The sequence below is a fragment of the Acipenser ruthenus genome, chromosome 4 (genome assembly GCF_902713425.1).
Source record: "Acipenser ruthenus chromosome 4, fAciRut3.2 maternal haplotype, whole genome shotgun sequence".
NCBI classification, from domain to species: Eukaryota; Metazoa; Chordata; class Actinopteri; order Acipenseriformes; family Acipenseridae; genus Acipenser; species Acipenser ruthenus.
Window position 1 is genome coordinate 88303929 of NC_081192.1, and position 26769 is coordinate 88330697.

Sequence of the window (26769 nt, forward strand, 5' to 3'; positions counted from 1 at the left end):
GTATTTTAAAACACACACACATGTTGCTCTTAAGCAGCTGAAGGTTAAAAAAGAAAAACTGCCAGGGTTTTTAAATGTCTTCTCAAAGGATATATTTTACAGTGCTCCAAGGATTATCCGTTCAACTCAGAATGACAAAGCATCTCTGCAGGGCTGCTGAACATAAATCTGCAAGTACGACTGCCTCGACTGGGACTATAACTGCTGATGTATTAAATTACTCAATTTACTTGTTTAAGCAGATAACAGCACATAACATCCCTACCATTACACTTGTGTTCTGTATACAACACTGCAAATGTGCAAGATTTATTTTTATCCCCATTTCACTGTGCATTACAGGTACCTTTACTGACTAAAGACCAGGTATGGTGGAAAAAGAAAAAAAATGGGATTACATTCCAGAGAAATTAGACATAAACTAAACACTGGAGTCCAGGTGTGGGCTCACCTAGACATTTAGCACTGAAAACCATAGGAGGGGGCAAAAAAACAAGACAAAAACAATGAAAAATGCTGGCAATGGTGAAACCTTGCTAAATGTCGAGTTTCTCACAAAAAAAAAGGAAATTTAACGAGGAGCATTTTAGTGGCATAAAGTTGGAGGTACAAAATGGACTATTTCACTGTACCATTTCATATCATACAATATATTAAAAGCAGGCATGACATGGTTGGTTTTCATTTTGTGTATGGACATCACTTCCCCCACCTCCTTGGTGAAACCAAAGCAAGGAGGATTAATGAATTAAATCATATTAGAATTGTATAATAATCCCAATTTTTTCAGTTAATGTCAAACAAGTAGTTAAGCTTTATAATGTAATCCAACTTAATCGCATCATGGACAAAGCATTTATTTGTTATAACAGTATTGCAATACAGAAGTTAATTGCATTCCATGCATGGGGAATGAAGCAATTTAGCATTTCACAAAAAACAAAAGCAACCTACAAAAAAAAGTTCTTGCAGAAGAGGTGCCCAATTCCATCTTACATCTAGGCTATATCGTGATGAAACCCACAGCCTTTTATACCAAACATGTCCAAAGAAACTGCTGGACCATTCAGTTGAGCACAAACTAAATCAGATACATCTATCATCTACCGACTTCCCTTCAGTTTTATCCTCTGTGTTTTTATCCCCCCCCTCCCTCCCCTCCCCTCTCCTCTCCTCTCCTCTCCTCTCCTCTCCTCCCCTCTCCCCTCCTCTCCTCTCCTCTCCTCTCCTCTCCTCTCTCTTGGGTGCTGGAACTGTAGATTTCAACATCAGCAAGTACGTTTGTGGAATATCAAACACTATTGTGCAGTGCAGTTCTGTATTCCAAGTTCAGTGGCTCTTTTCTAAAAACGGTCAGTGAAAAAATTAAAGGTATTAGCATTTACATTTAGGCAGATTTTTTTTTTTTTTTAATTTGCCAAATCCCAGGCTGTATGAAAGGTCTTGATATGAAATATAATTGTGAAATTGTTTTCTCAGTTATTTATTTTCTCTCCAGACTGACCTAAGCAGTTGTAGAATATTGCAATACAATTGCTATCGGTGGTAAAGCCATGGTATTAAACCTTTAAGCATAGCTTCTAACTAGAAAAGAAAGCAGGGGGACGATGGAACAAAAAGGAGGAGAAGGCCGTTTCACAGCTGAAAATGTTTCTGAAGCCAAGAGGAACATTCATTTTAAAACCTGGGGACCTTTAATCACCTTTAGCTCAGTGGTGCTCCAGTGCAACTTAATCTTGTCAAAACGCAACTTACAGCGGAACTTAATTAATGAACATAGTAGGGTATATCACATATGTGTTCACATTTTAATGACCATTCATTCCCATGCTCCAAGGCGAACAACAATAATATCTATAGAGAGGGGGTTAGTAATACAATACCACACTAATCTTTATAATGGCCTTCAAGATATTAGGTCTGAATGGGAGTATTTTGGCCTTGTAACTCTGCAGCTAATAGAATTAATTAGGCTGAATCTATTTCAACCCAAGCTGACAATCCTCTTCTGATGAGACATGGCTTTCAACAGACACAAAAGGTATTGAGCTATACAAATCTCAGCTTTGTCAACCCTCAGTATAGAACATTGAGCTTGACAATGATGTGAAGGTGTTTAAAGCAAACTGGTTTATGGAAAATCTGTTTCGAATGCCCATCTTACCAATATAGTATCTGTATTTTGAATTGGGAAGCTGTACTCTGAATACTCTACCTGAAATGCTTGGATAAAAAAGCTGTAAATGCAGTTTTCTGTATTCCCTGTTTTGTCTTCCTGTGCATGCTTGACTAACAAACTGGTGGTTTAGAATTTGATTAATTGAGCCAAACTTGTGAATGCTTGATCCTGTGTGTTATACAGTAGGTAGCTAGAGGGCAGAGTACTCAATTTAAACTCCATGCTTACCATTGTAACAGGACCAGCCCTGATAAACTAGCTAGTGAACAGTAAGACATTCACAGCCAGCCATCATATTCTGCTTGTCTCTGGGGTAACCCCAAAGTGATATAGAAGTGATATAAAATATGCAGGTATTACTCATATCATCAATATAGCCAGAGGTTACAACATTGTGGCAGGGACATGTTTTACTGGGAAACATGCAATGTTTATTTAAAATCCTACATTGAACAGGGATTGAAATAAGGCTCCTGTTGCATATGTTTGATCCAATCCTGGCATTGCTAGGAGTTTAATAAGACACACCTGAACTTGTTACCTATACACTGTGGCTAAATCAAGCTTGCATTCAAATCTGTGTAAAACTGCTACGCAAAAGGCGTCTTTGTAAAAATGACAAAACAGGTTAAATGTAGCAGGTATGGTATCCATGAGAATCACAGAATAAAGATTTGCACCAATTATGAAGTCAATCTCACCCCGTTTACAAAACTAAGGACTGTTGTAAGGAATGTTTAGATGAGGACTGATTTTTTTTTTAAAAGTCCATTTAGATGAATCAAGTTTGCAGTCAACAAAATCCTTTTCAGGTGTTTGAGAGAGGGTCTACAGGTCATTCATTTTCAAAGTTAGGAGAATGTTTGCTGAATAGGGCCCAAGAGCAGTGAAAGCAGCAGCAGCAGCTGATTTACAAACACATCAGCTTTGGTTTGATTCTCTAGCAGTATGATCAACAGTCTTGATTTCCCAGCAGACGTTACACTTTTACAAAGCTTGATTGGAAAGCATGGTCATTATGCATCACAACTAAATATTTAAATGAGCTTGGCCAAACTGAACAACATTATCCTGTCTTAATACTGTTTAGGCACAGAATGTAAAAGTTTTATCTTATAAAATTCAATATCATATCAAAAACAATATCAAAGACTAAATTTAATCTGTGACTCCTTTGGGTTGTAGACCTGGAAACAAATCAAATCACATAAGCCCTGATTCTCAATGTTCAGGACAATTCCTTGAAATAGAAAAAGATATTAATTTGCAAATTAATTCTGTTTTCTGTGGTTACACGACTGGAACAGTTCATTCAAAAACAAAATCCAATATGTTTCATAAAATGGTGTCACAATTACTTTCAGTACCACCATGTATGACTAAATGTTAGTTTTCCAATACTAGTGCAGCATATCACTGGCCACAGTAGGTAATCTTAAAACAGACAAAAAGAACATTCATACTGTGTGCTTTCAACAAAAAACAAAAAGCTTTCTTTTACTTTTGTAATGCAAATTCCTCCTAGAGCATCTATACACTGAAACAAAGAACAGAGAAAACAATAACATGCACTGCATAATAATAATACTCAAAAACAGTTTAAAGATAATCTCAATCACACATGTGTGTATTATGCATATGTGAAGTCATTATAAAACATCCTACCTATTGCAATGGATTGCCCTTACCTCCTACTGCAGTTCAGAGCCAAACCATGCTTTTCAAAGTGATTCTGGTGCTAAACTCTTATCATCAAACAAACAAACAAACAAACAACTATGTTCCTACTCCTCACACCTCCAATAAAACACTGACAGCATTGTTAACTGAATTGAAAAATTAGTTATCAATTAACTAATTCCAGACAGCAAGGCTGAAACAACATTGTTTAAAGGGTACATAAGGACCTTTTTATTTCATTGTGTTACATGTTCCCATGTGTTGCTACAACTGTTTACGTAACGTAAGGGGTGTGTATTTTTATTTTTTTTAATTGCATTCCCTGACTCAAGATGGCTTCCCATGTTACATATGTGAGCAGGAGGATGATGGTAAATGTAGTTCTGAGAGGTCCATGCGGGTACATGGGAAGCCATCTTGAGGCATGGAATGCAATTTAAAAGTTAAAAAAGTGGTCAAAATGTAAAAAAAATTAAAAATTAAAACAATACGCACACCTTATGTAAACAGTTGTAGCAACATATGGGAACAGGTAACACAATAAAATAAAAAGGTCCTTATGTACCCTTTAAGAATTAATCCTTTACAGTACAGGAAGGACTAGTTTTATTTAATAACCATTAAGTTTTATCCTTTCTGTACTGTAAGTAGAGAGGTAATTAGGTATAGTAATTAATTATTTTGCGCTGAGACATAAATGTTTTTGATTCTCTTACATGGATGGTTTCAAAAACACAGATTCTAACCCTCTCCACAGTCCTTTTTTTTTTTTTTGTCAACCAGGAACTAATGATTTGTTTTAAATGTGCAATGTTTTCTAGTGCACATAAAACAGCGTGCAAGACTTTAAACAGTGTATAGCTACAGTGATTTTTTTTCTGTTCATCACCAGATTGCAATGTAAATTAAAAAAAGAAAAAAAGGGAACTGGTTCAAACTGTAACCTGGACTGTTGTGGATACTTGAGGACCAGGGTTGAAAACTACAGTACTGGCAGAAGAGTAAGGGGACCTTGGCACTTCTTGTCCATTGCATGTGTTTGTTCCAACCAGTTAATTAATTAATGATCAATACTTAATTAAGGACCTGGTTGAAACAAAGTCTTGGAATGGAATGGAGTAGCCACAACCAGATCACCTGACCAAAGTACCAGGATGCAATAGTTTATTACCATATATCAAGGGTATCCAACCCTGGTCCTGGAGAGCTACAGGGTCTTCTGGTTTTCATTTCAACCGAGCTCTCAGTTATTTAATTGAACCAATTATTGGCTTAATCTTTAGCCATTGATGATGTAAAGACACCTATAATACCTGTAGGACCGGGGCTCTCCAGGACCAGGTTTGGAGACTTCTGCTGTATATGTATTTGAAATATTGCATATCCTGAATTTATGTATTAAAAAAAGTGAAGACTAAAAGGCTCCTCATTTCACTTCTACTGGCTTTAAAGCAATTTGAATCTCATCCAGTGTACACTATCTGCAGAGCCCCAGTACCACATCTCTGTGACTCCACCCTCCATGGAAGCCTGGCTTCCTTCAGCAGCTGAACTGCAAAGACATTTCTGGCTTCTGCCCTTCAAACAGCATTGAATTCCAACTGATTCACCTTAACTGGCAGGCCTGGCCCCCATGGGAGCTGAACACTAGAATGTGATCAATGCCAGCAGTCTGGATGTGACTGCTTCTCATTTCATTAGCTGCATGTGCACACGCTTGCAAAGTATTACTACCTGAGATCATAGTGATCTCATGTCTCCTGTACCACTCCCGATGGTTTCCATTGCTGTTTGCAATATATATATATATATCTATATCTATATCTATATCTATATATATATATATATATATATATATATATATATATATATATATATATATATATATATAAGTATTCACCCCCTGCAAAGTTTTCACATTTTGTTGGCACCTGAGCATTCTCCACGACGCTTTCAAATTAGACTTTACATGTAGAATCTACACAAACTGCTCCACATTGATACAGTTAAAATGCATATAGAATATAAATAAGTAAGATTTACAGAGAAAATCAGATTAATCTCAGTTGCATAAGTATTCAAACCCTTTGCTACTGCAGCCCAAAATCAGCTCAGGTGCAAATGATTTGTTTGAAAGGTCACAAAATTAGTGAAATGGTTTCAGCCTGTGTGTACTCACAGTGGTTTCACTTGTAGATAATTTCCCTCAGGAATATAAAGGCTTTCAAGCTGAAACTCACATAGTGATCCAACAAAGCAACCATGAAGACCAAGGAGCTTTCGAAACAAGTCAGGGACAAAGTGGTAGAGAGGCACAGAGCAGGAAAAGTGTATAAGAACATTTCAAAGGCGCTGATTATCCCTCTCAGCACAGTGATGTCCATCATTAAGACATGGAAGATACAGCATACCACCCAGACACTACTCAGATCAGGTCGCTCTCCCAAACTGAGCAGCCAGGCAAGCAGGAAACTGGTTCAGGATGTCACTCTGAAGCCAACAATGATCTTGAGAGATCTGCAAAGTTCTGTGTCTGAGATGGGAGTCAGTGTTCCCACATCAACAATAAGCCGGTCCCTACACAAAGCTGGCCTGTATGGACGGGTGTCAAAAAAGAAGCCATTACTCAAAAAGTTTCATCTTAAAGCACTGTGGAGTTTGCGAAAAAGCATGTAGATGATACTGCAGACATGTGGAAAAAGGTTTTGTGGTCAGACGAGACAAAAATGGAACTTTTCGGTCTAAATTCCAAGCGTTACATGTGACACAAGCCCAACACTGCACATCACCCAGTCAACTCCATCCCAACTCTCAAGCATGGTAGTGGCAGCATCATGTTATGGGGATGCTTCTCTTCAGCAGGGACTGGGAAGCTTGTCAGGATAGATGGGAGAATCGATGGTGCAAAGTACAGGCGATTCCTTGAGGAAAACCTGTTTGAGTCAGCCAAGACTGAAACTGGGGAGGAAATTCACATTTCAGCAGGACAATGACCTGAAGCAACTTATCTGAACTGGAGCAATTTTCCTGTGAAGAATGGGCAAAAATTCTACTGTGCAAAGCTAGTAGAGACCTATCCAAAAATAGCAGTAATTGTTGCAAAAGGTGCATCTACCAAGAACTGACTTAAGGGGCTCAATATTTATGCAACCAGTACATTTCACCTCCTCCTCATATAAGAGTGTCTCAGTTTAATACATTATTTGTAATTCAGCAAAATGTGACATTATTGATACTTTTACAAACCACTGTGTGTGTGTGTATATATATATATATATATATATATATATATATATATATATATATATATATATATATATATATAACTTAATTGGCATTATTTAACCAAGAGATACCAACATATATTTAGTAACATGTTCCAGCTTAATCTGCTACTGATGTTGTTTTTAATTTTATTTCACTATTTAAAGCCTGTTATATACTAATAGAAATAAAGTATAGCCTTTAATACTATTAATTAACACCATAGTATCTGTGGTGTGAATGAAATAAAAATAAAAATACTGGTATTCTGATTCTTTTTTTATAGAAAGATAAAGAAAAAACTAATATTGTACACTAGATTTCAAAAACATAATTAAAACCATTTATTAACAAAATATTACCCTTACCTACTGTATCTCAAAACATATCTAAATGCTCCTCCTCCTCTTACACTGCATATTACCATAGACATCGAAAATGGTATCATGATTAAGAAATTTCAAACTTGTAGAGACAGCTCTTTATTACCGGGCTCTGTTTTCTCCTATCTGCTTGAGATCGCCCATAATGCATTGCGCGCCAACACTGCCTCTGTATTGACTCGTGATTCTACAATTAAATGATTGAGAAATAAATGTTTTACTACTGCTGTAATGTAAGAGGGAAAGTTCCCCATCACTGAAAGAGAGAGACATGTCTCCCACGTCCCCCTTTTAAATTACCCCGAAGGAGGCTTGGTGGTGCAGTGGTTAGAGCAAGGGGCTTGTCACCAGGAGGTTCCCAGTTCAATACCAGCTCAGCCACTGACTCACTATGTGTGACCTTGTGCGCCGTCCTTCAGATGAGACATAAAACGGAGATCCTATTGTAAGTTGTGATGCACAGTTCATCCCCTAGTTTCTGTAAGTCTCTTTTGATAAAAGAATCTGCTAAATGGCTAAATAATAATATGCATGGTGGTGTATTGAAATCCATTTTTTGTAATTTATCAGCAGGGCTTGTTATAGCGGGTCCATTACAAGACTGAAGCCACTTTATTTTTTTTAATGTAGTCGTTGCCAATTATTTTTATTATTTTCTCCCAATTTGATATGTCCAATTATTTTTAGGCTCAGCTCACCGCTACCACCTCTGCGCTAACTCCCTCCCCCCGGGTGACGCTCGGGCAGTTGTGCACCGCCCCCCTGGGAGCTCCCGTGCACGGTCGGCAGTGGAATAGCCTGGACTCGAACCGGCGACGTCCAGGCTATAGGCTATCCTGCACTCCACGTGGAGTGCTTTGACTGGATGCGCCACTCGGGAGCCCCTGACACCACTTTTTTAATGCGTAAAGGAGTGTTTCAGCAAAAAATCATAAATACAAAAAGTTGCATTAAAGTCAATGATAGTAAAACAACACCTTCCCCAGAGTACATTTTAAAGTTAATTACAAGCCACTGAATCAATCTTCTGTTATCAAGATTTAGTACCCCAGTTCATTGTGCATTGCAAAGTGATGAAAGCAAATCTACAATGTCTAGTCATGAGCCCACAGCTTGCTTTCCAAACAGTCCGATTCACAACATCAATAAATAGGAATACTTAGAATACGATCAAATATGGTCCTGGTACAGATATGGTACCATTAGATTAGATCATATCACTGTGAAATCAAACTGGCATGTGAAAATATGAGTATGTTACTGCTACAGCACTATCCTATCAGTGGCTCTTACCACTGTTGCTACCCTTGGGCTACTACTATGCCCATGTCATGAGTACTTCATTTAAAAAATGAAAAAGAACAAAAAAACCTAAATGGAAGTTATGTCGGCCCTAATCTAATGTACTGAGCTATATGCTACGGTCAACTAAATAAAAAAGCTTTTTAGGAGACTGAAGAAAAGAATACAAGTCTGTAATCTTTGATCACTGATCAGAGATTAACCTTAATGACACAGAGAGACCATCCAGTGCCAAGGTAAACAAAAACGAGCTCAAGAAAAACACAAACATTGCTGGTATGCTTTAAAAGCTAAATGTGCAAACTGTTGCTGAGATCTTGAAAACTACAGGGGGAAAAGGGCAATGATAGTTCATTAGTTTGAATATGATATACAGTCTGGGATTCTGTGTCTCCATTACCTCCTGACTGTGTATTACCATACCTCGTAAACTGTGTACTGTGGCGATTTCTTACCTCTAATAAGCTAATTAGCATTCCCATGAGTCCCATATTGTTTTGCACATGGCCTTTTGTTTATTTTACAGAATTTAATTTTGATGCCCATATATCTGGTGTAAAATGGATAGAAAGTATTGTGTTATCGGTAATATTACTTATTTTCTTATGGTCAGCATAGGATACAAGTTTATGCCTCTAGTGGGGTTTAATTACCTACAGCATTTTTTACAGAGGAGTAAAAAATGCAGGAAAACAAATCAAGGCAGGAAAACAACAAGAGCAGCAGCTCTCTGTTACGGCTGAACAGATACTCACACAATCAAAGTCATTCATGTTTTTTGCCAGCAGGTACTAAATGAAAAGGAACTAGGCCTGCAAAAAATGTGTTAATGTCACAACACAAATGGCTGCCTTGCCCTCATTTGCCTTCATCGATACAATTGAGTACCAATCAATGGCAATGAACTTCCGCATTTAGAGATTTAAAAGCCATTTGGAAGCAAATTTTCCTTTTACCCTGGGCACTGATATATTTACTGGCGTACAGCAGGTTACAAGGTGGTATGGATCCCATAAGCCCCATAATGCCACTGGCATTGGTATTCTCGTTATAATACATATTACAGTTTCATAACTATGGCTCCTGACCACAGCGTTATAAAGGGGGAACAACAGCTGCTGGCGCAAAACTAGCATGTTGACTGTTCAAGAAAGTGGTCTACGTGGAAAAGTTAGCAAAAAAAAAAAATAATAAAAATATTTAACTTGTAAACATGGCCAAAGATCACAAAAATTGGAAGAACGAATGAGAATGAGGAAACAAAGATAGTGCTTTCTCAAAGAGTTTTTGTGTAGAAACACGGCCATTACAAGTTTAAGCATAGTGGTGGGGATGTTTTTCTGCTGTATGAGATAGCATCCCAGTTGCACCAAAATGGTCCAGTGTTTGTTTAAATGTAGTTTTAGTCCTATTGGCAAGCTGGCAGAGTTGTCTGATTAAAAATATTAGCCTTATGTTTTCAACAGCAACAGAATAATAAAGACCAGGAAACACAATTAAATTAACGACAGGAATGGTTATACTTTTGCAGGAGTAGATTGTTTTTATGACAAATAATCTTCATTAGGTTTAGGGGAAAAAACGATTTCTAATTATAGATAAGGACATTTTTATTTAGGTACGAGAAGAGTAATATAAACTCTCATCTAAAGACAACTGCAGTTACACTGCATCCAAAATGATTCGGAATGTTATAGTGAACTCACTTTGCAGTACTGTACATATATATATATATATATATATATATATATATATATATATATATATATATATATATATATATTATATTTTAGCTCAAAGAGCCAGCTACCCAACGTTTCGATATGTTGTACATATCTTTCTCAAGGGAGCATGTGTTTGAATCAAAACATTGGAGGTATTTATTTTATAGGTTTTTGACGGCATGACAACTACTTGTTGTTGTTTACATTCAAATCCATGATTTATTCTTACATGATGTAATGGTGTTCTATATATATATATCTCCCTACAAATACAATAAACCATGTGTTTTTTAATCTTCACAAGAATCTTCTTCCTGTTTTCTGAAAGTGCTTGCATGGCACATGCTGCACAAGAGAGACTATCACTTTTCTCAGTCTTACATCATCCTGACATCCTACACCATGTTAACAGGCAGAGGCTGCTGACTAGTCCCAGCAGATTAACACTATGGGGACCCCTCCAAAGGTTCATTAATGCATTTATGCAGTGAATACACCCTTATACAACTTTACAACAGTACATTTGCATGGCCGTTTTGCAGCTTTAGTCATGGTTATACTGTGCATTTACCATAATACCAATGTTTGCCATATTGTTTTTAACACTGTATGCTTTGCCATACCACTCTGTGCTTTGCAATGTTTACCTGTGTTTTACCATGCTTTATGATTATGATTAAAGACATTTTTAACAGGATATTTGACAATTTACATTTGCCTTGAAGCAATTGTTGTTGAAACAATATAAAAAAATAGATAACTTTTCTTGAACTGCAAACAATAAACCGATGTTACCCACAACACAAACTTCAAGAAGAAAATGCCTTATTAACACGGTCAAACAGCAATCCTCACAGTTCTTTGACTGGTGTGTTTCTCTTACTCACCATGGACTCTGCCAAGAAACAGTGTCTTGATTGAGTTAAAATGGATGTCAGAAGATTCCGGTAGGGTGTAGCTCACTGAGGGGTAGTGGTCGAGCTGAAAAACAGAAAATAGCTTTTGGTAAACATTTGTTCTGGGGGCCGATGTGATTAATTGGGTGAATTCTCTAACTTTTTACCTCTGGAAACCTGGGTTTACTGCCACAAGTGTTTCAGCTTTAGTGGATACATTAGTAGTGAAAAAATACAGAACACAATCAGCCAAACACAAGAGTCTTTCAGCTTGCTCATATCCATATACTAAATAGTTTTCCTTAGCTCAATTACTTGGGGAATAATGGCAATCCAGGCATAAGGGATGTTGCTTAAAACCTGGTTTTAGAGCCAATTTCTATTAAAATATTAAAGTGCATCATAAAACATGTATAATTAAACAGCCTTATTAGCTGACTTTGAGTCCATTCAGTCTATCATATTATGCAATCAGCATTTAGCCATTTATAAAAAGCTTTTTGATTGGTGCAAGCTAAAGGAATGGCACCAAACACAAAACCAGACAGTTTGATTGGTTAACCGCTGTGCTGACACCAGGAAAACTGCTGCGTCTTGCAACCAGCACCAACCTTTTATTAGATTGTTAAAGTCATTTTCAGAACCACATTACAAATATGAAAACATATACAAATTGTAACATTCTTCAGAAACACAAGAAAGTAAATAATAAAAATGTTAGCTTAGTGAATTGGAACAGATTTTTTTTTCCTCAAATGTCTTTTGCAGACACCCCCCCCCCCCCAAAAAAAAGGAGTTCCTGGATTTCGTCCTTAACCCTCTGGGAATGGACATCCTTGCGCTCACATAGCCACTTGATGCTAACTCAGCTCCTGTATAGGGCATTTGGAGGGCAGACAGTACTGTCTTCTTTTCTAACTTGACCAGGGAATAGCATTGCAACTGTCTTCCGTTGCTCTACATCGCAACACAATCCACTCTCCGGTAACTTACTGATTTTTTATTATTTGTAATTTTACACCATACTGTTTAGCACCATGCAATAGATTGTTCTGACACGGGAATGCATTACATAGGCATTATTGATATACCTGTAATGCACAGTATTGCTTAGTCCAGAAGAGGGTTTTTCCAATAAAGCAACATCTCCCTCTAGTGGAATTTTGAAGTATAAACCAGCCTCATACACTTTTTTCATTTTCAATTTTATTTCATTTGACAGGCAACTGTTATTGCTTTCAGTCATGTTTAATTTCCCACTAATGCATCCTTTGTTTTCAATTTAGTCTTTATCACGAAGCAGACTCGCATTCCAGTTTATTTACTTACTTACATTTCCCAGTATTGGGGTCTACTTTCACGACTGCTATTTCCTAATACAAGTTTGCCACAGTGTGCTCTTTTGGTAATTGTGCAGTCTCTCATGCTTACACTATGCAATCCTTACCATATTTCTTTAATAAGGGTTACTTAGGAAGAAAAACAAAATGACTGTAGAACCAAACAACTCATTCAGTCTATCTTTTTTGTAAAATACTACAAATGACTTGCTTTTAAATTCAGTTGCTCCTCTTTTTATTCCAGTTGAGTTTTTGTAGTTCTTAAATGAGTTGCATGTATAAGCATAACAAAGTGGTGGCAGATAGCTTTCCATTGCTCATGTGCAGTATCTACATTATGAATGAAGTTTGTTGAGGGAGAAACAATCTTATTCACTGCTCCTTTGCTCCACGGCCACGCATTGCAATGTAGAAATACAATGATAATGTGTTTGTAGATACACATTTCATTTATGAAGGGATTTATCTCTAACATAGGGTTTTCTCCTTTGCAAACTGGAATAAAGTACAAGTACAGGAAATAAATAGATTTGAGACCCAGCCCCCTGTATTCTATGAACTAAAAACACTACATACAAATATAACGACAGTACTATAGTTTAATATTTATCACCATAGTAAAATGTGTGATGTATAGAAAGTAAGAAGCATAAAATTAAACAAGTTAGCCTTTTTTTTCCCTTTCTGTGCCTTGGGTAATCATGTGGCAGTGCTTTCTCCAAGGGTCTGAAAAGTATTATTTATTTAATCTTGCAGCTGTTACTACAATAATCAAATTGTGGGTCCACTATGCCTAGTGTTCACTCATATTAATGGGAAGAAAGGGGATAATGTGACACAATTAAATAGCTTTAGAGTAAAAAAAAAAAAAAAAAAAAAAAAAAATGCAGTTCCTTTCCTTTCAATCTGACCGGCTTTTGATTTGATTCTCAGAAAGAGTAATTAATCACCATGCCACAGAAACGTACCCTGGAGAGGATTCAAACCTTGAAAAAAAAAAAAATTATAAGAACAAAGAACTAATTTCCTTAAAAAAAGCTGTATTCTATTTTATTGTCATATCAAATTCTGACAGGCAAACAACGCAAAGCAATTTTCATCAGCTTTCAGCTTCCAACTCGTTTGCTTACTTGTATTATTATTATTATTATTATTTATTTCTTGGCAGACGCCCTTATCCAGGGCGACTTACAATTGTTACAAGATATCACATTATTTTTACATACAATTACCCATTTATACAGTTGGGTTTTTTACTGGAGCAATCTAGGTAAAGTACCTTGCTCAAGGGTACAGCAGCAGTGTCCCCAACTGGGGATTGAACCCACAACCCTCCGGTCAAGAGTCCAGAGCCCTAACCACTACTCCACACTGCCACCCATAGGGTAGATTGTAAGGTAGATTCCCAACTTTAAAGCTTTCCTGTGGTCATGAGGTCATTAGCTTTACCTGCAGCTGGATGTTTTTCTCGTGCCTGGAGATGTTCACACTGTGTGGTTGTCCATTAGCCATGTTCCTGTGGTCCACGTCTATCTTGAAAGGCTCCTTCGTGCCACCCAGGTTGTACCTAATCTGCAGAGTTCCTGTCAGAGAAACCAAGAGTCTTTCTTAACTACATCCTTAAGGAATAATGTACCCTGACCTGACCCTATATAAGACACACATGTACAGTATAGACTCAAACAGAGATGACCAGTGACTGCATATCAGATACACAACACAACAAAGCATACTTCATTGTGGATTGTGCTTTGCGCATGCTGTGTTGTTAAAAGATAACCACAACACAACATCTATCATATAAGTGTTATTCCAAAGCTGACTTAAAAATGAACCTGTACACACTTCAGGCAGCAATTGAGTGTGATAAAGGCAGGGTGGTACTCAAGTAGGTTATTCACCCTAGTCATTTCTGCTTTTTCTTCTTGCTAAGACAATTGGAGTTGTCTCAAATGCAACTCCCCCATATTCTGCAAATATGCAAATTTAAATGGTGTAAATGTTTTATGAGATTTTTATAATGCCTCAATGAAAAAGCTCCCCTTTATAAAAATACTGCTTGGATACAATTACAATAACTTTGCATTAGCATAAAGAAACCCTAGCAGACCACAGCATTACCTACAATTTATATCTGCAATATTTCCTATCGCATAATAATATTGATAGCACACTGGCACCAATATGTGCCATGCCACAGCAAAGAATTTCCGTTATGTGTTTCATACCACTGTGATACCAATGACATGTCTAAATAATATGCAAACTCGTTGGTACAAATCCACCAATTTCAGAATTGTAGTTGCCATATATGCAGCACCCCATTTAAAGTCACTGCATTGCCATGGAAGATCCTTATAGTGTCCTAAAGTCAAAGATATGAAAAAAAATGTTCTTGTCTGCATGAAGTCTTTGGGGTTTGAACTTGCTTCTGCCGCCCTAAAGAGTGGACTGAAAGAGGTTACTTTCTACAGCTGCAAAATACATTGCAAATGAGAGCTAAAGGGTTTAAAGAGACTTTCACCCTCCACATATTTGTTTTTAAACCCACTAAAAGAAAAAAACCCTGCAACCCTCTTCATTTACTGCTGTGCTGTGATGCTGAACGGTTTTACAATTCTTTAGCTTTACAGGCTGTGTCTTGAAAGCAAATGAGAAATTATTTAAGTCCGCTGTCCCTACTGAGAGGAAACAGGGGCCTCTGGGAATGCTAATGTAGCAGTCATGGGGTTTCCAAACAACAGAAAAACAACGATTTGTCTTGGAGGAAATGACAACATCCAAACTACAACTTCTTTCTATTTATTAAAAAAAAAAAAAAAAAAGATATATATAGATATATGTCAGACAAGCCATGAATTAAGTGATTTCAAATAGCAAAAGAAGCCCACGTGCAGCCCCATGTCCCTGCTTACCATTTTGGTGGAGTACAACAGCTAGATAGTCTTGCACGTAGGAGCTGATGTAGAGGAGAAGGCTGGGAGTGCTGGTGGTGCTAAAGCTGAATGCCAGGTCCTCCCTGGTCAGGTTCAAGTTCGGAGAGGCCTGCGGAAAACTCTGCAGACTGTCCTTGCTTGCTGCTGCTTGTGTCAAAAAGTTGTATCTTATCCAGGTTCCAGTTTCAAAGAAGCCACCCACATCTAAAGAGATGAAACAGTATAAAGTACATTTACTTCTGTTGTATTCTTTCTGCTATCTGTTGCTACAGTCTTTGAACTATGCATTGATCAAAAAATATTTAAAAAAACAATTGGAATTGCTTTTTACAAATATCCACATTAATCCTCTAGGTAGCCTTCCATGCCAAGAATACAGTCTTTGGAGAAATTATCTAGTTAACAATCTGACCGTTATACAGTACTGCTGAGTGCTCTTGTTTAATTACAGTACAATTCCCTATAAAACACCTCCACTGGTTATGAAGGACTATGAATAAAATCAATACACAATACATCAATTTAAAAGTGTAGTGCTGTTGTATTATTATAAATAGAGGATATAGGAAGTACAAGTTATATAATCTTGGGGTATATGGATACTGCTTGTTTGTTAGTCTACTGCTTTTCTTTGTGTCATTTTCATTTTGTGAGTTTTTCATACATCTAGAGAATCACTTGTCCGATTGAGAAGAAACGTGCAAACACTTCATGTCCTGTTAGTTATGTGGCTGCATACATTGAAAATATGTGGGAGAGTGATAACAATCTCAAACATTAGACTGGAAGATGGCATATTAGCAGATATAGATCAACAGTCTCATTCATATTCATTATTATGAACAGACTGACACTACATTTATTTTAAATTAAAAAAGATTGAAATTGCTTATTGGTGTGACCGGTGATGTTAACACTAAGGGTTGTGTATCATATAGCTTTGTATTTTGGTTTAAAATATCGTTAATACTTTAAAACTATTCAAAATATATCCACATGTAATACCGCACAAATCCCCAAAACTAGCCCAAAAATTAGGCACACGCACAAAACCAAAAATACAAGCCCAATTGGGCGTGAACCCGCCCAATCCGGCAACACTGGGTGTGACTTTTACCTGTTAAAGGAACACTGTAAAGACACGCAAAAAAAGCAGTTTGTGTTCTTTACATTTTCTTTATATTACATCTTCTTGTGCTGTGAAATACTTACTATTTCATTTTTCATCTGGTATTTAACTGTTTTATTGCCTTTTTTAATTGATAACAAGGGAAGTCTGCTGGCTGATTGGGGCAGGCTGCAAACAAATCACGAGACTGAAGTTATCTACAGTCAAATGAAGACATATACTGTAGCTTCCCAGACAGTGTCCTGCTTGATTTGCCATGAGCTGTGCAAGTTCCCATTTTTTAAAGCAAAAAAAAATGTCCCATTACCAAAGAACAGTATTGCTAGACCAATGAGCCCCTCTGTTTATCAGCATCCATGTTTCATTTAAAAGTTTTTATTTATTATTTATCATACACAAAACCTTACATAGGCCTGTAAGACCAATCATTTTTGATGTAAATGTTTTACAGAAAATGAATCAGGAAAAACAGACCTTGGCTCACACTGTAGTGGAGGGCTGGGTCAGTCATACTAGTATGGTTCCAATCCTGTACCGAGTTACCGATCCCCTTGGTTAGGGATGCATGCCAGACTGGGGCTCGTCTCCAGCATTCAAAAGCTGGGTAAAATTGCATTGTGTTCATATAGTTTTATTTTGGGGTTATAAATTCCCATTTAGTGCCATTATCAAGTTTATTCATAACTACAGTCAGGCAGGCTCCCTGTAGGCCCAGCTCTCATAATTTAAATGTACACACATTTTTCTGCTTTAAACACATGTACAAAATGCCATTTTTGTATAGAGTTGTGAGTGGTGCTTATTCTCAGATGCTAATCTGACAGAAATGACAAATGAAAAAAATATGTGAAAGAATGATAGACAAACAAAATGCAGGCAGTCTTCCCAGCGACAGCGTGTGGAAGCGACATCGTGGGAGAAGTACAGTCGTCGACAAGTACAACGCAGTTAGAAGCAGTTTGAAAGCAGGTTGACAGCTGCAGAAGCTAAACTAAACTTCCACACAAAAAAAAAAAAAAATACATCATGGTCTTCAAGCCAGTAATCTGTGACAACTGCATGATGTGGGAAATCCGAGAAAACCCAACAGAGCTCAACCAAGTTTGTGTAAAGTGCCGCACGATCCAGGACTTGCTCCAACGAGTAAGTCTGCAAGAAAAGGAGCTGGAGGAAATGAGACAGCAACAGGAGCTTGAGGAGCTGACACACCCACAATTCATGGAAGTCTGCACCCCTAGCAGACTGAAAGCCACCACGGAGATGGAAGAGAGTCGAAACAGCTGGGTTCAGTTAGGCAGAAGCAGGGAAAAAAAGAAATTTCGTCAAACACAACCACCAGAAATCCAGACATCCAACAAATTTGAGCCACTTCAACATTTAGATGACCAAAACCAACATCAAGAGAATGAAAGAAACAACATCCAGGACCTATAAACAGAGCTGACCAGGCAGCAAAAAGAAGGGAGGTCATGATTGTTGGGGACTCCATATTGAGAAACACAGCAAGTTCAATTTGCAGTTTGGACCTCCTTACTACAACAGTGTGCTGCCTTCCAGGAGCCTCTGTCAAGCACATCACTGAGAATGTGGACAGGCTCCTACAACGAACAGGAGACGACCTGGTAATAGTCGTCCACATTGGTACAAACAACATTGGAAGAGACAGACCAAGATCCCTGCAAAACAAATTCAGACAGCTAGGAAGGAAATTAAAAGACAAGACCAAAAGTGTGGTATTTTCTGGGATAATGCCGGCACCTTGCAAAGGATCATATGGACAGCTGGAAATACAAAATCAAAATGCATGGCTGAAATCGTGGTGCACACAGAAAGGCTTCACCTTTCTTGAACACTGGAGCAGATTCTACAACAAGGACTATCTATATAGGTGGGACGGACTGCACTTAAACAGAAAGGGAACCAATCTACTCGGAGAAAGGATCCTTGAGGAGGTCCAGAAGCATTTAAACTAGAAAGGAAGGGGGGAGAAAACAAAAAAAGGAGGGAGACCACATCAAAACAAGGGCAACAGCTCAGGTAAGACAACTATTAAATGTATTTATCTTAATGCTAGAAGTCTCAGAAACAAAATGTTAGAACTTGAAGCTACTGCACTAACAAGTACTAACAAATGTAGTACTAGATGCGCAAAACAATTACATCCCAAAAGTAGACAAATCTAAATCTAAAACAAAATGGCCAAAATAGTTTAAAAATATTCAGCAAAAAAAGGCACTTTACAGAGCATTTAAAAGGGACCAAAAACAAAGTACACAGAAAGAGTACTTGGAACTGCAAACACAAGTCAAAAAGGAAGTTAGAAAGGCCAAGAGAGAGATAGAAATCAATATTGCTAAGGGGGCTAAAACCAATTCCAAAATGTTTTTCCAATATTATAACAGCAAAAGAACATTCAAAGAGGAGGTTAAATGTCTAAGAGACACAAATGGCAAAATCATAGATGAAGAAAAAAAATAGCAAATATATTAAATGATTACTTTTCACAGGTTTTCACATAGGAGGACACGGACAACATGCCCCACATGTCAACCTGTTCCTATCCAATTTTAAATAACTTTAGCATAACAGAGGCAGAAGTGATAAAGGGACTAGGAGCTCTTAAAATAAACAAATCCCCTGGGCTGGATGAGATCCTCCCAATAGTACTCAAAGAAATGAAAGAAGTTATTTACAAACCGCTAACCAAGATCATGCAACAGTCTCTTGACACAGGGGTTGTACTGACAGACTGGAAAATAGCAAACGTTATACCGATCCACAAAAAGGGAGACAAAACCGAACCAGGTAACTACAGATCAATAAGCCTGACTTCTATTATATGTAAACTTATGGAAACTATAATAAGATCCAAAATGGAAAATTACCTATATGGTAACAATATCCTGGGAGACAGTCAGCATGGTTTTAGGAAAGGGAGATCGTGTCTAACGAACCTACTTGACTTTTTTGAGGATGCAACATTGAAAATAGATAATTGCAAAGCATACAACATCGTTTATTTAGATTTCCAGAAAGCTTTTGACAAAGTCCCGCATAAGAGATTAATTCTCAAACTGAACGCAGTAGGGATTCAAGGAAATGCATGCACATGGATTAGGGAGTGGTTAACATGTAGAAAACAGAAAGTACTGATTAGAGGAGAAACCTCAAAATGGAGTGAGGTAACCAGTGGTGTACCACAGGGATCAGTATTAGATCCTCTGCTATTCTTAATCTACATTAATGATTTAGATTCTGGTATAGTAAGCAAACTCATTAAATTTGCAGACAACACAAAAATAGGAGGAGTGGCAAACACTGTTGCAGCAGCAAAGGTCATTCAAAATGATCTAGACAGCATTCAGAACTGGGCAGACACATGGCAAATGACATTTAATAGTGAAAAGTGTAAAGTATTGCATGCAGGCAATCAAAAATATGCATTATAAATATCATATGGGGGATACTGAAATTGAAGAAGGGAACTATGAAAAAGACCTAGGAGTTTATGTTGACTCAGAAATGTCTTCATCTAGACAATGTGGGGAAGCTATAAAAAAGGCCAACAAGATGCACGGATATATTGTGAGAAGTTTTGAATTGAAATCAAGGGAAGTAATGTTAAAACTTTACAATGCATTAGTAAGACCTCACCTAGAATATTGTGTTCAGTTCTGGTCACCTCGTTACAAAAAGGATATTGCTGCTCTGGAAAGAGTGCAAAGAAGAGCAACCAGAATTATCCCAGGCTTAAAAGGCATGTTGTATGCAGACAGGCTAAAAGAATTGAATCTATTCAGTCTTGAACAAAGAAGACTACGCGGCGATCTGATTCAAACATTCAAAATCCTAAAAGGTATAGACAATGTCGACCCAGGGGACTTCTTTGACCTGAAAAAAGAAACAAGGACCAGGGGTCACAAATGGAGATTAGATAAAGGGGCATTCAGAACAGAAAATAGGAGGCACTTTTTTTGGAACCAACTCCCCAGTAATGTTGTTGAAGCTGACACCCTAGGATCCTTCAAGAAGCTGCTTGATGAGATTCTGGGATCAATAAGCTACTAACAACCAAACAAGCAAGATGGGCTGAATGGCCTCCTCTCGTTTGTAAACTTTCTTATGTTCTTATGCTCTTACCTGATCTATGACTCAATTGCATCACACCCTCATTGCAATGCAGTGGCTCACCAACACAGACATCTGTTTAGTGCAGTGATGCAATGCCCTTCTTTATAAAGACACGCTTGAGGCTGTTTGCTCCAATTCAGGGGTCCCTTTCATACAATTCCAAAAAATATAAAACCTGTTTGGCACTCCAAAGGGTTTATTAATGTATTATTCAGCAACCATTGCTTTCCAGACAGCACATGCAATTATTTGAACCTGCAGGCTATATAGCTGGGATATAATTTTTCGAATGTGCAGCCCCTGAAAGCCATGCAGATATGTTAATATGTATACAATGTAAATCAACACCAACACCAAGTTATTATAAATGTGTTCAAACATTTTTCAAGCACTGATATTAACTGCAAGCAACGTCCCTCAAGACCTTGAATAAAAAAAGTAGTGGTAACATTTTAAAGGGTACAATTACAGGGAATGGTATTGGAGGGCTTGCATTTCCTGGCCTTGGTCTCAAAACAGGGGAGATGAAACACAGGATGCACTTTGATGTTGATACAATAATTACTATATACAATACTGTTCAAATGTTTCCTTGGGTGGGTGTGGTCGAGCAGCTGTTGAGTAGCGTGTGTGGTGACATCACGGACCAGGAAGTACCAGAAACAAAACAATGGATGGGCGGGTGAAGCTGAACGCTACTGAGCTCAGCGTATTTATTAAATAATAAAACAAAAGATTTAAACAAACAACAAAACCAAAGGGCACGTTGGCCAAACAAATAATCAAACAAATAAGCGTGCTGGTTTTAGCACCAGCATGATACTTAGCAGTTGTTTTTAAATGTGTTTTCTCTCTCCTCGCTCTCTCCACTCCCCGTACTCTCCTCTGTACACTCTCCCCCGAGCACGGACAGCCGCAGGGGTTAGCTAGCTGTTAATTATCTTATTACCCCTCGGCCACAGTCTGCACGAGTTTAGTAAGGATGCGTGACTGTCAGCTAGTTAAATAATCAGTAGCTGATCAGCCATGCATCCTCACAAGGTTTTTAAATTATAAAAACAACAAATACGCGGTGCTTTGATCTGTGCCGCAAACAAAAATACTAATAATAATAAATATATATATATAGGGATGGGACAATCTGCCACAGTGGGTCAAAACCCCATGCCCCAAAAATACATTTTCCATATAGGATAAACACAAGCAGTTTTAGGACACACTCTTGAGATAGTAATGCAAACATTATTAAGAACAGATCAACAGTGAGTTTAAATAAGTGAATTCATGCTCAGTGTCATAGGAAAACTGTTTCTTATGCTATGGAGCAATAATTTTCATTATAAACCAAACAAATATTTTTCAAGAAAGAATATGATTTTCTGTTTACAATTTGCCAGTAGCTTGAATCCTCTTCTATAGTATGTCACTTTTACCTGCAGAAATTCCTATAACGTATATATATATATATATATATATATATATATATATATATATATATATATATATATATATGTGTGTGTGTGTGTGTGTGTATGTTCTCTTTTAATGCTGTCAGTTATTTTAGTGAGTTTTATGAAAGCAATGAAACCTCAGCAGTTTGCACTGTACAGTATGGGAAAATTGAATAAGAAGCTCAGCCATGTGGCAGGGCATTCTCTTTTCTTCACTAGGTTGCACTGTTTGCTTAGTTTTCAAGTCAGATTGCTGTCGGTTCAGGAGTACTGCACTGATTGCAACTTCACACTGCAAGCTCATCAGTGCTAAACGCTGCATCCCCAGCCTAAAAGCAATGGCAATCACAGTTCTTTGGCATTCACCTAAGTACCTTAGAGGCTTTCTGTTTTAGGTAAATATTTCAGGCATCATAAAATACATGTGTGACTCTCTTAACTTGCTTTAAGGTACAGCACATTTTATGCAGCACAAATTTGCTCATGGACCGGAAAAAGTCTATATTTAAAAAATGTTTAAACAGTCTGTTTTGGTCAAACTGGTAAATTGGATTACTTTCTAACTGGATCCTTTATAGCTGCAGTGCACCTGTAATAGTTACCTTTAGTGCAGAAAGGTCCGTCATATGCAGTTTTGGAACAGTCGCATGAGTAGCCATTGTACTTCTCTATACACTTTCCCCCATTGCGACAGTACATCCCATAGCTGGTGCAGTGGCCGGAACAGCCAGGCTTCACCCCAGGGGTGACCTTCGCCCTCTCCTCTAGGTCAAGGGTCACACCGTTCATTTTCAAGGAACGGATGCATCCAAGGAAGCCTTTTTGTCCTCCTGCAGCACCTTGAAGGAAAATAAATAAATAAATAATAATGACCTAACAATGTTGGACAAAAACTGCAAAAATATCCTGCAATAGACTATATAATACACATTGTGCATCACTATTACTATTATTACTATTAGAGAGAAGTACAGCTGAGATTGCACCACAGTCGCTTTGTATGGAGTAATTGCTTTATTGTATGTTATATAAAAAATAGAAAATAAAACGTTTGACTAATCCCAAAGACATTCCTGATCCTATTATAATGGCCTGGGTGAATGAATGGATGGATGGATGGCAGCCTTCCCAGCCTTGTGCTCACACTCTGTTGACATCTGATATCGAGCTTGAGCATTGAAAAAATACAAAAAATCAAAAAACAAAACCGTGCAGGCAGCAGGCAGGCAGGCATACGTACAGTAAGGAACAAAAGAAGAGAACAACAAGAAGAAAAACTACAGCTAATAGACACAACACAAACCTGCTGGTATTTATGGGACATACACCAGCCCATAATTGTTTTTTTATAATTTAATTATTTATTACTTAGCAGACACCCTTATCCAGTGGGACCTACAATTGTTACAAGATATCACATTATTTTTACATACAATTACATTAATTTTTACACATTATTTTTACATACAATTACCCATTTATACAGTTGGGTTTTTTACTGGAGCAATCTAGGTAAAGTAACTTGCTCAAGGGTAGAGCAGTAGCGTCCCCCACCTGGGATTGAACCCACAACCCTCCGGTCAAGAGTCCAGAGCCTTAACCACTACTCGGCACTGCTGCCCACTGCACAAGCTAATTGAAAACCATTAGTGCAACAATACAAGCCAACAACATGTAAAACACCAGGGAGAGAGTGTTTGCAATGAGATAAACAATGGCAGTATTTAGATGGGACGTTGTTTAGATCAACTGAATAGACACCAATGTAATCTCCTTTTTGTTCTGGGTTTGATGTACAGTATTGAAAACCATTTAAATTCCATTTTTATTTGAATTCCAAATGAAGGTTTTTAAATGCCTTCTAACAGAGCCTCGTTGTCCTTACACCCAAATGAAGTATCGTTAAACCTAAATCGGGCAAAACCTAATATTCTACCTCACAAATTAATATTTTACCTGATTTAATTATTTGACTAAAATAATGGCAACCTGTGTGTTGTTGAGTGCCGCAACCTGGGCTGGCCTTTCAAGAAACTAAACAAACCCTCAGTCTTGTGCTAATCAGGCTCAGAGCCTATCACACTGCTTTTCATCTTCTATAAATACATGCTGCATTAATATCATTAGGCTTCTAGACTCTGCAATTTAGGGGTTGATGGATTATTAAAGTCTACAGATTTCTCTGATAACCACTTAATCACATTCTGATTAATGTCAGCATGAAAGCCATCACATTGCACTGGAACCTGATTAGTAGTTTTTATTTCTCATGCTGGGCTCACACTTGGTACACAAAGGATTTTTCTTTTAATCGTACCTGTTGTGCATTTCCTTATATAAGTCTCAAATGTCCAGTTTTGAAAGAAACGCATGTTACAGTAAACATATTTATATTTGACACTACACATTTCCCATGGTGGTTGAAATTATCCCACCCCTTCAATGGCTGTAGCTCTGAGGTGGCTGCATGGTGGGCCTGCAGAGTGAAAAGAAGCGGACGGCACACGTTTCGGAGGACGCGTGTGTCCACCTTCGTCTCTCCCGAGTCAGCGCGGGTGGCAGCGGTGAGTTGGGTTGAAATAAAAAAATAATTGGGCTTTCCAAATTGGGGCAAAAAACGAATAAAAATATTTGGCGATTCCAAATTAAAAACAAAACAAAACAAAAAAACAAACAAACAAAAACAAAAAAAATTCTAAATTAAAGCCCTACTACATTAAACAATAGGGTGCAATTGCACATGTACATAACATCATCGGAAAAACAGTCTGATTTGATGGAATCTAGGTGCCACTTACTGTCCTCATTGATTCTAATCTGATTTGATGGAATCTAGGTGCCACTTACTGTCCTCATTGATTCTAATCTGATTTGATGGAATCTAGGTGCCACTTACTGTCCTCATTGATTCTAATCTGATTTGATGGAATCTAGGTGCCACTTACTGTCCTCATTGATTCTATGCATCACCAGCTAAGGGTTTAAAGTTAGCACACTCTCTCTCTGGTTTCTGTGGCTGCTACAATGTGACGCTCAAGACAATCAAAGTCAAAGCAGTGATAAGTAAGAACATTACAAAAGAAAATGTACAAGGGAAACCAATGCTTTCTCATAGTTGAAACTGATTATAACCACAAGCTCATTAATGATCTTTTACATTTTAACTGTGAGGTGCCTTGGAATGCCGTGGCATAAAGATGGCTATATATTGTAAGATACAGATTAAATTGTATTGTACCACTAGTAATTAAATAGTGTGTTTTTTTTTCTTTAAATGTTTAATAGCAGTTAATTGGATTATCATACATTAAAAATGTAATAACTGAGACTTAAAACAAACAAACAAACAAACAAATAAAACAAACAAACAAACACAATCTATTCTAGCATTGACATAACAGAAGTCCCTTTTTGTCTTCCACATGTTTTCTGCTGCAACGCTATAGATTTACTGTTAGCTGGGGGTCTTATTATCATACAGTACTGGTATATAGTTAGAATACCACTTATCATGTTATTACCATTGGAAACACAACCCTTACCTGGTTCAATGGTTACCGTTCTAATAATTCTGTAAGGGACTAAGAATACCTAAATGGTGCTTGTATTAGGCAACAAGGGTCTCGTACCAACATACAGCTGACTGTAGAGCTCCAGCCTGGTGTGTCCTTGCGGTGGAGCCTGTCGCACCTCCTTGTACAGCTGGTCCAACTGGAGACTAGCCTGCTTCACGTTGCGTTCTGCCATGACCCTGTGCCACTGGTCATCATTCAGCGGTGTGGACGACCTGACGAGGAGTTCAACAGGCCCGTTTCCAACGTCAAAGGAGAAGGAGACCTCTGTAGGAGCTGGAATGAGAAAAAATATTTTTTTTCTGAACAAACACAATAGACACTACAGTATAACTTATTATACCGCATCGGTATGAAAAGCCCTGTGACGGATACAGCAGAGGCGGTCGTACCTATATCTGGAGAACGCTTATCCAATTGTCATGAAACTGGATATCAACATTATCAGGGCTTGAATTTCAGTGCAGGATCACGGGAATCGCGCATTTTCCAAGTTGCTCCCGCATATCTGCAACTTTCAGTGCGGGAAAATCCCACAGAGATATTTTAAGACACCAAGCTACTGTACTTCCCACACAATTTAGAATGCCTGAAACTCTACAACAATCTCTAAGGAAGTGGGTGTCTATGACGAAAGCACTATGAGCCGCATTCTGAGTAGTTCTGGTTAAATAAATAAAAGTAGTGCTGGATATTTTAAGTGCTGCGAGACTTTATTCTCTCGTACATGATTCTCGGCCGCTATCTTTAAGCATTATAGAAACTCAGTACACTGCAGTAAG

At 37.7% G+C, this 26769-nt stretch overlaps 1 protein-coding gene across 1 annotated transcript in view; it reads right to left on the minus strand.

Moving 5' to 3' along the window:
- Positions 1-26769, minus strand: part of LOC117400323 (contactin-associated protein-like 2) — a 508692-nt gene that overhangs the window by 23885 nt on the left and 458038 nt on the right. Inside the window, exons 17-21 of the mRNA XM_034000113.3 lie at positions 26045-26263; positions 23018-23254; positions 15684-15908; positions 14218-14351; positions 11420-11513 (exon numbers count right to left, since the gene is read on the minus strand). Coding sequence (XP_033856004.3) covers positions 11420-11513; positions 14218-14351; positions 15684-15908; positions 23018-23254; positions 26045-26263 — 909 coding nt within the window. The remainder of the gene's footprint in view (positions 1-11419; positions 11514-14217; positions 14352-15683; positions 15909-23017; positions 23255-26044; positions 26264-26769) is intronic.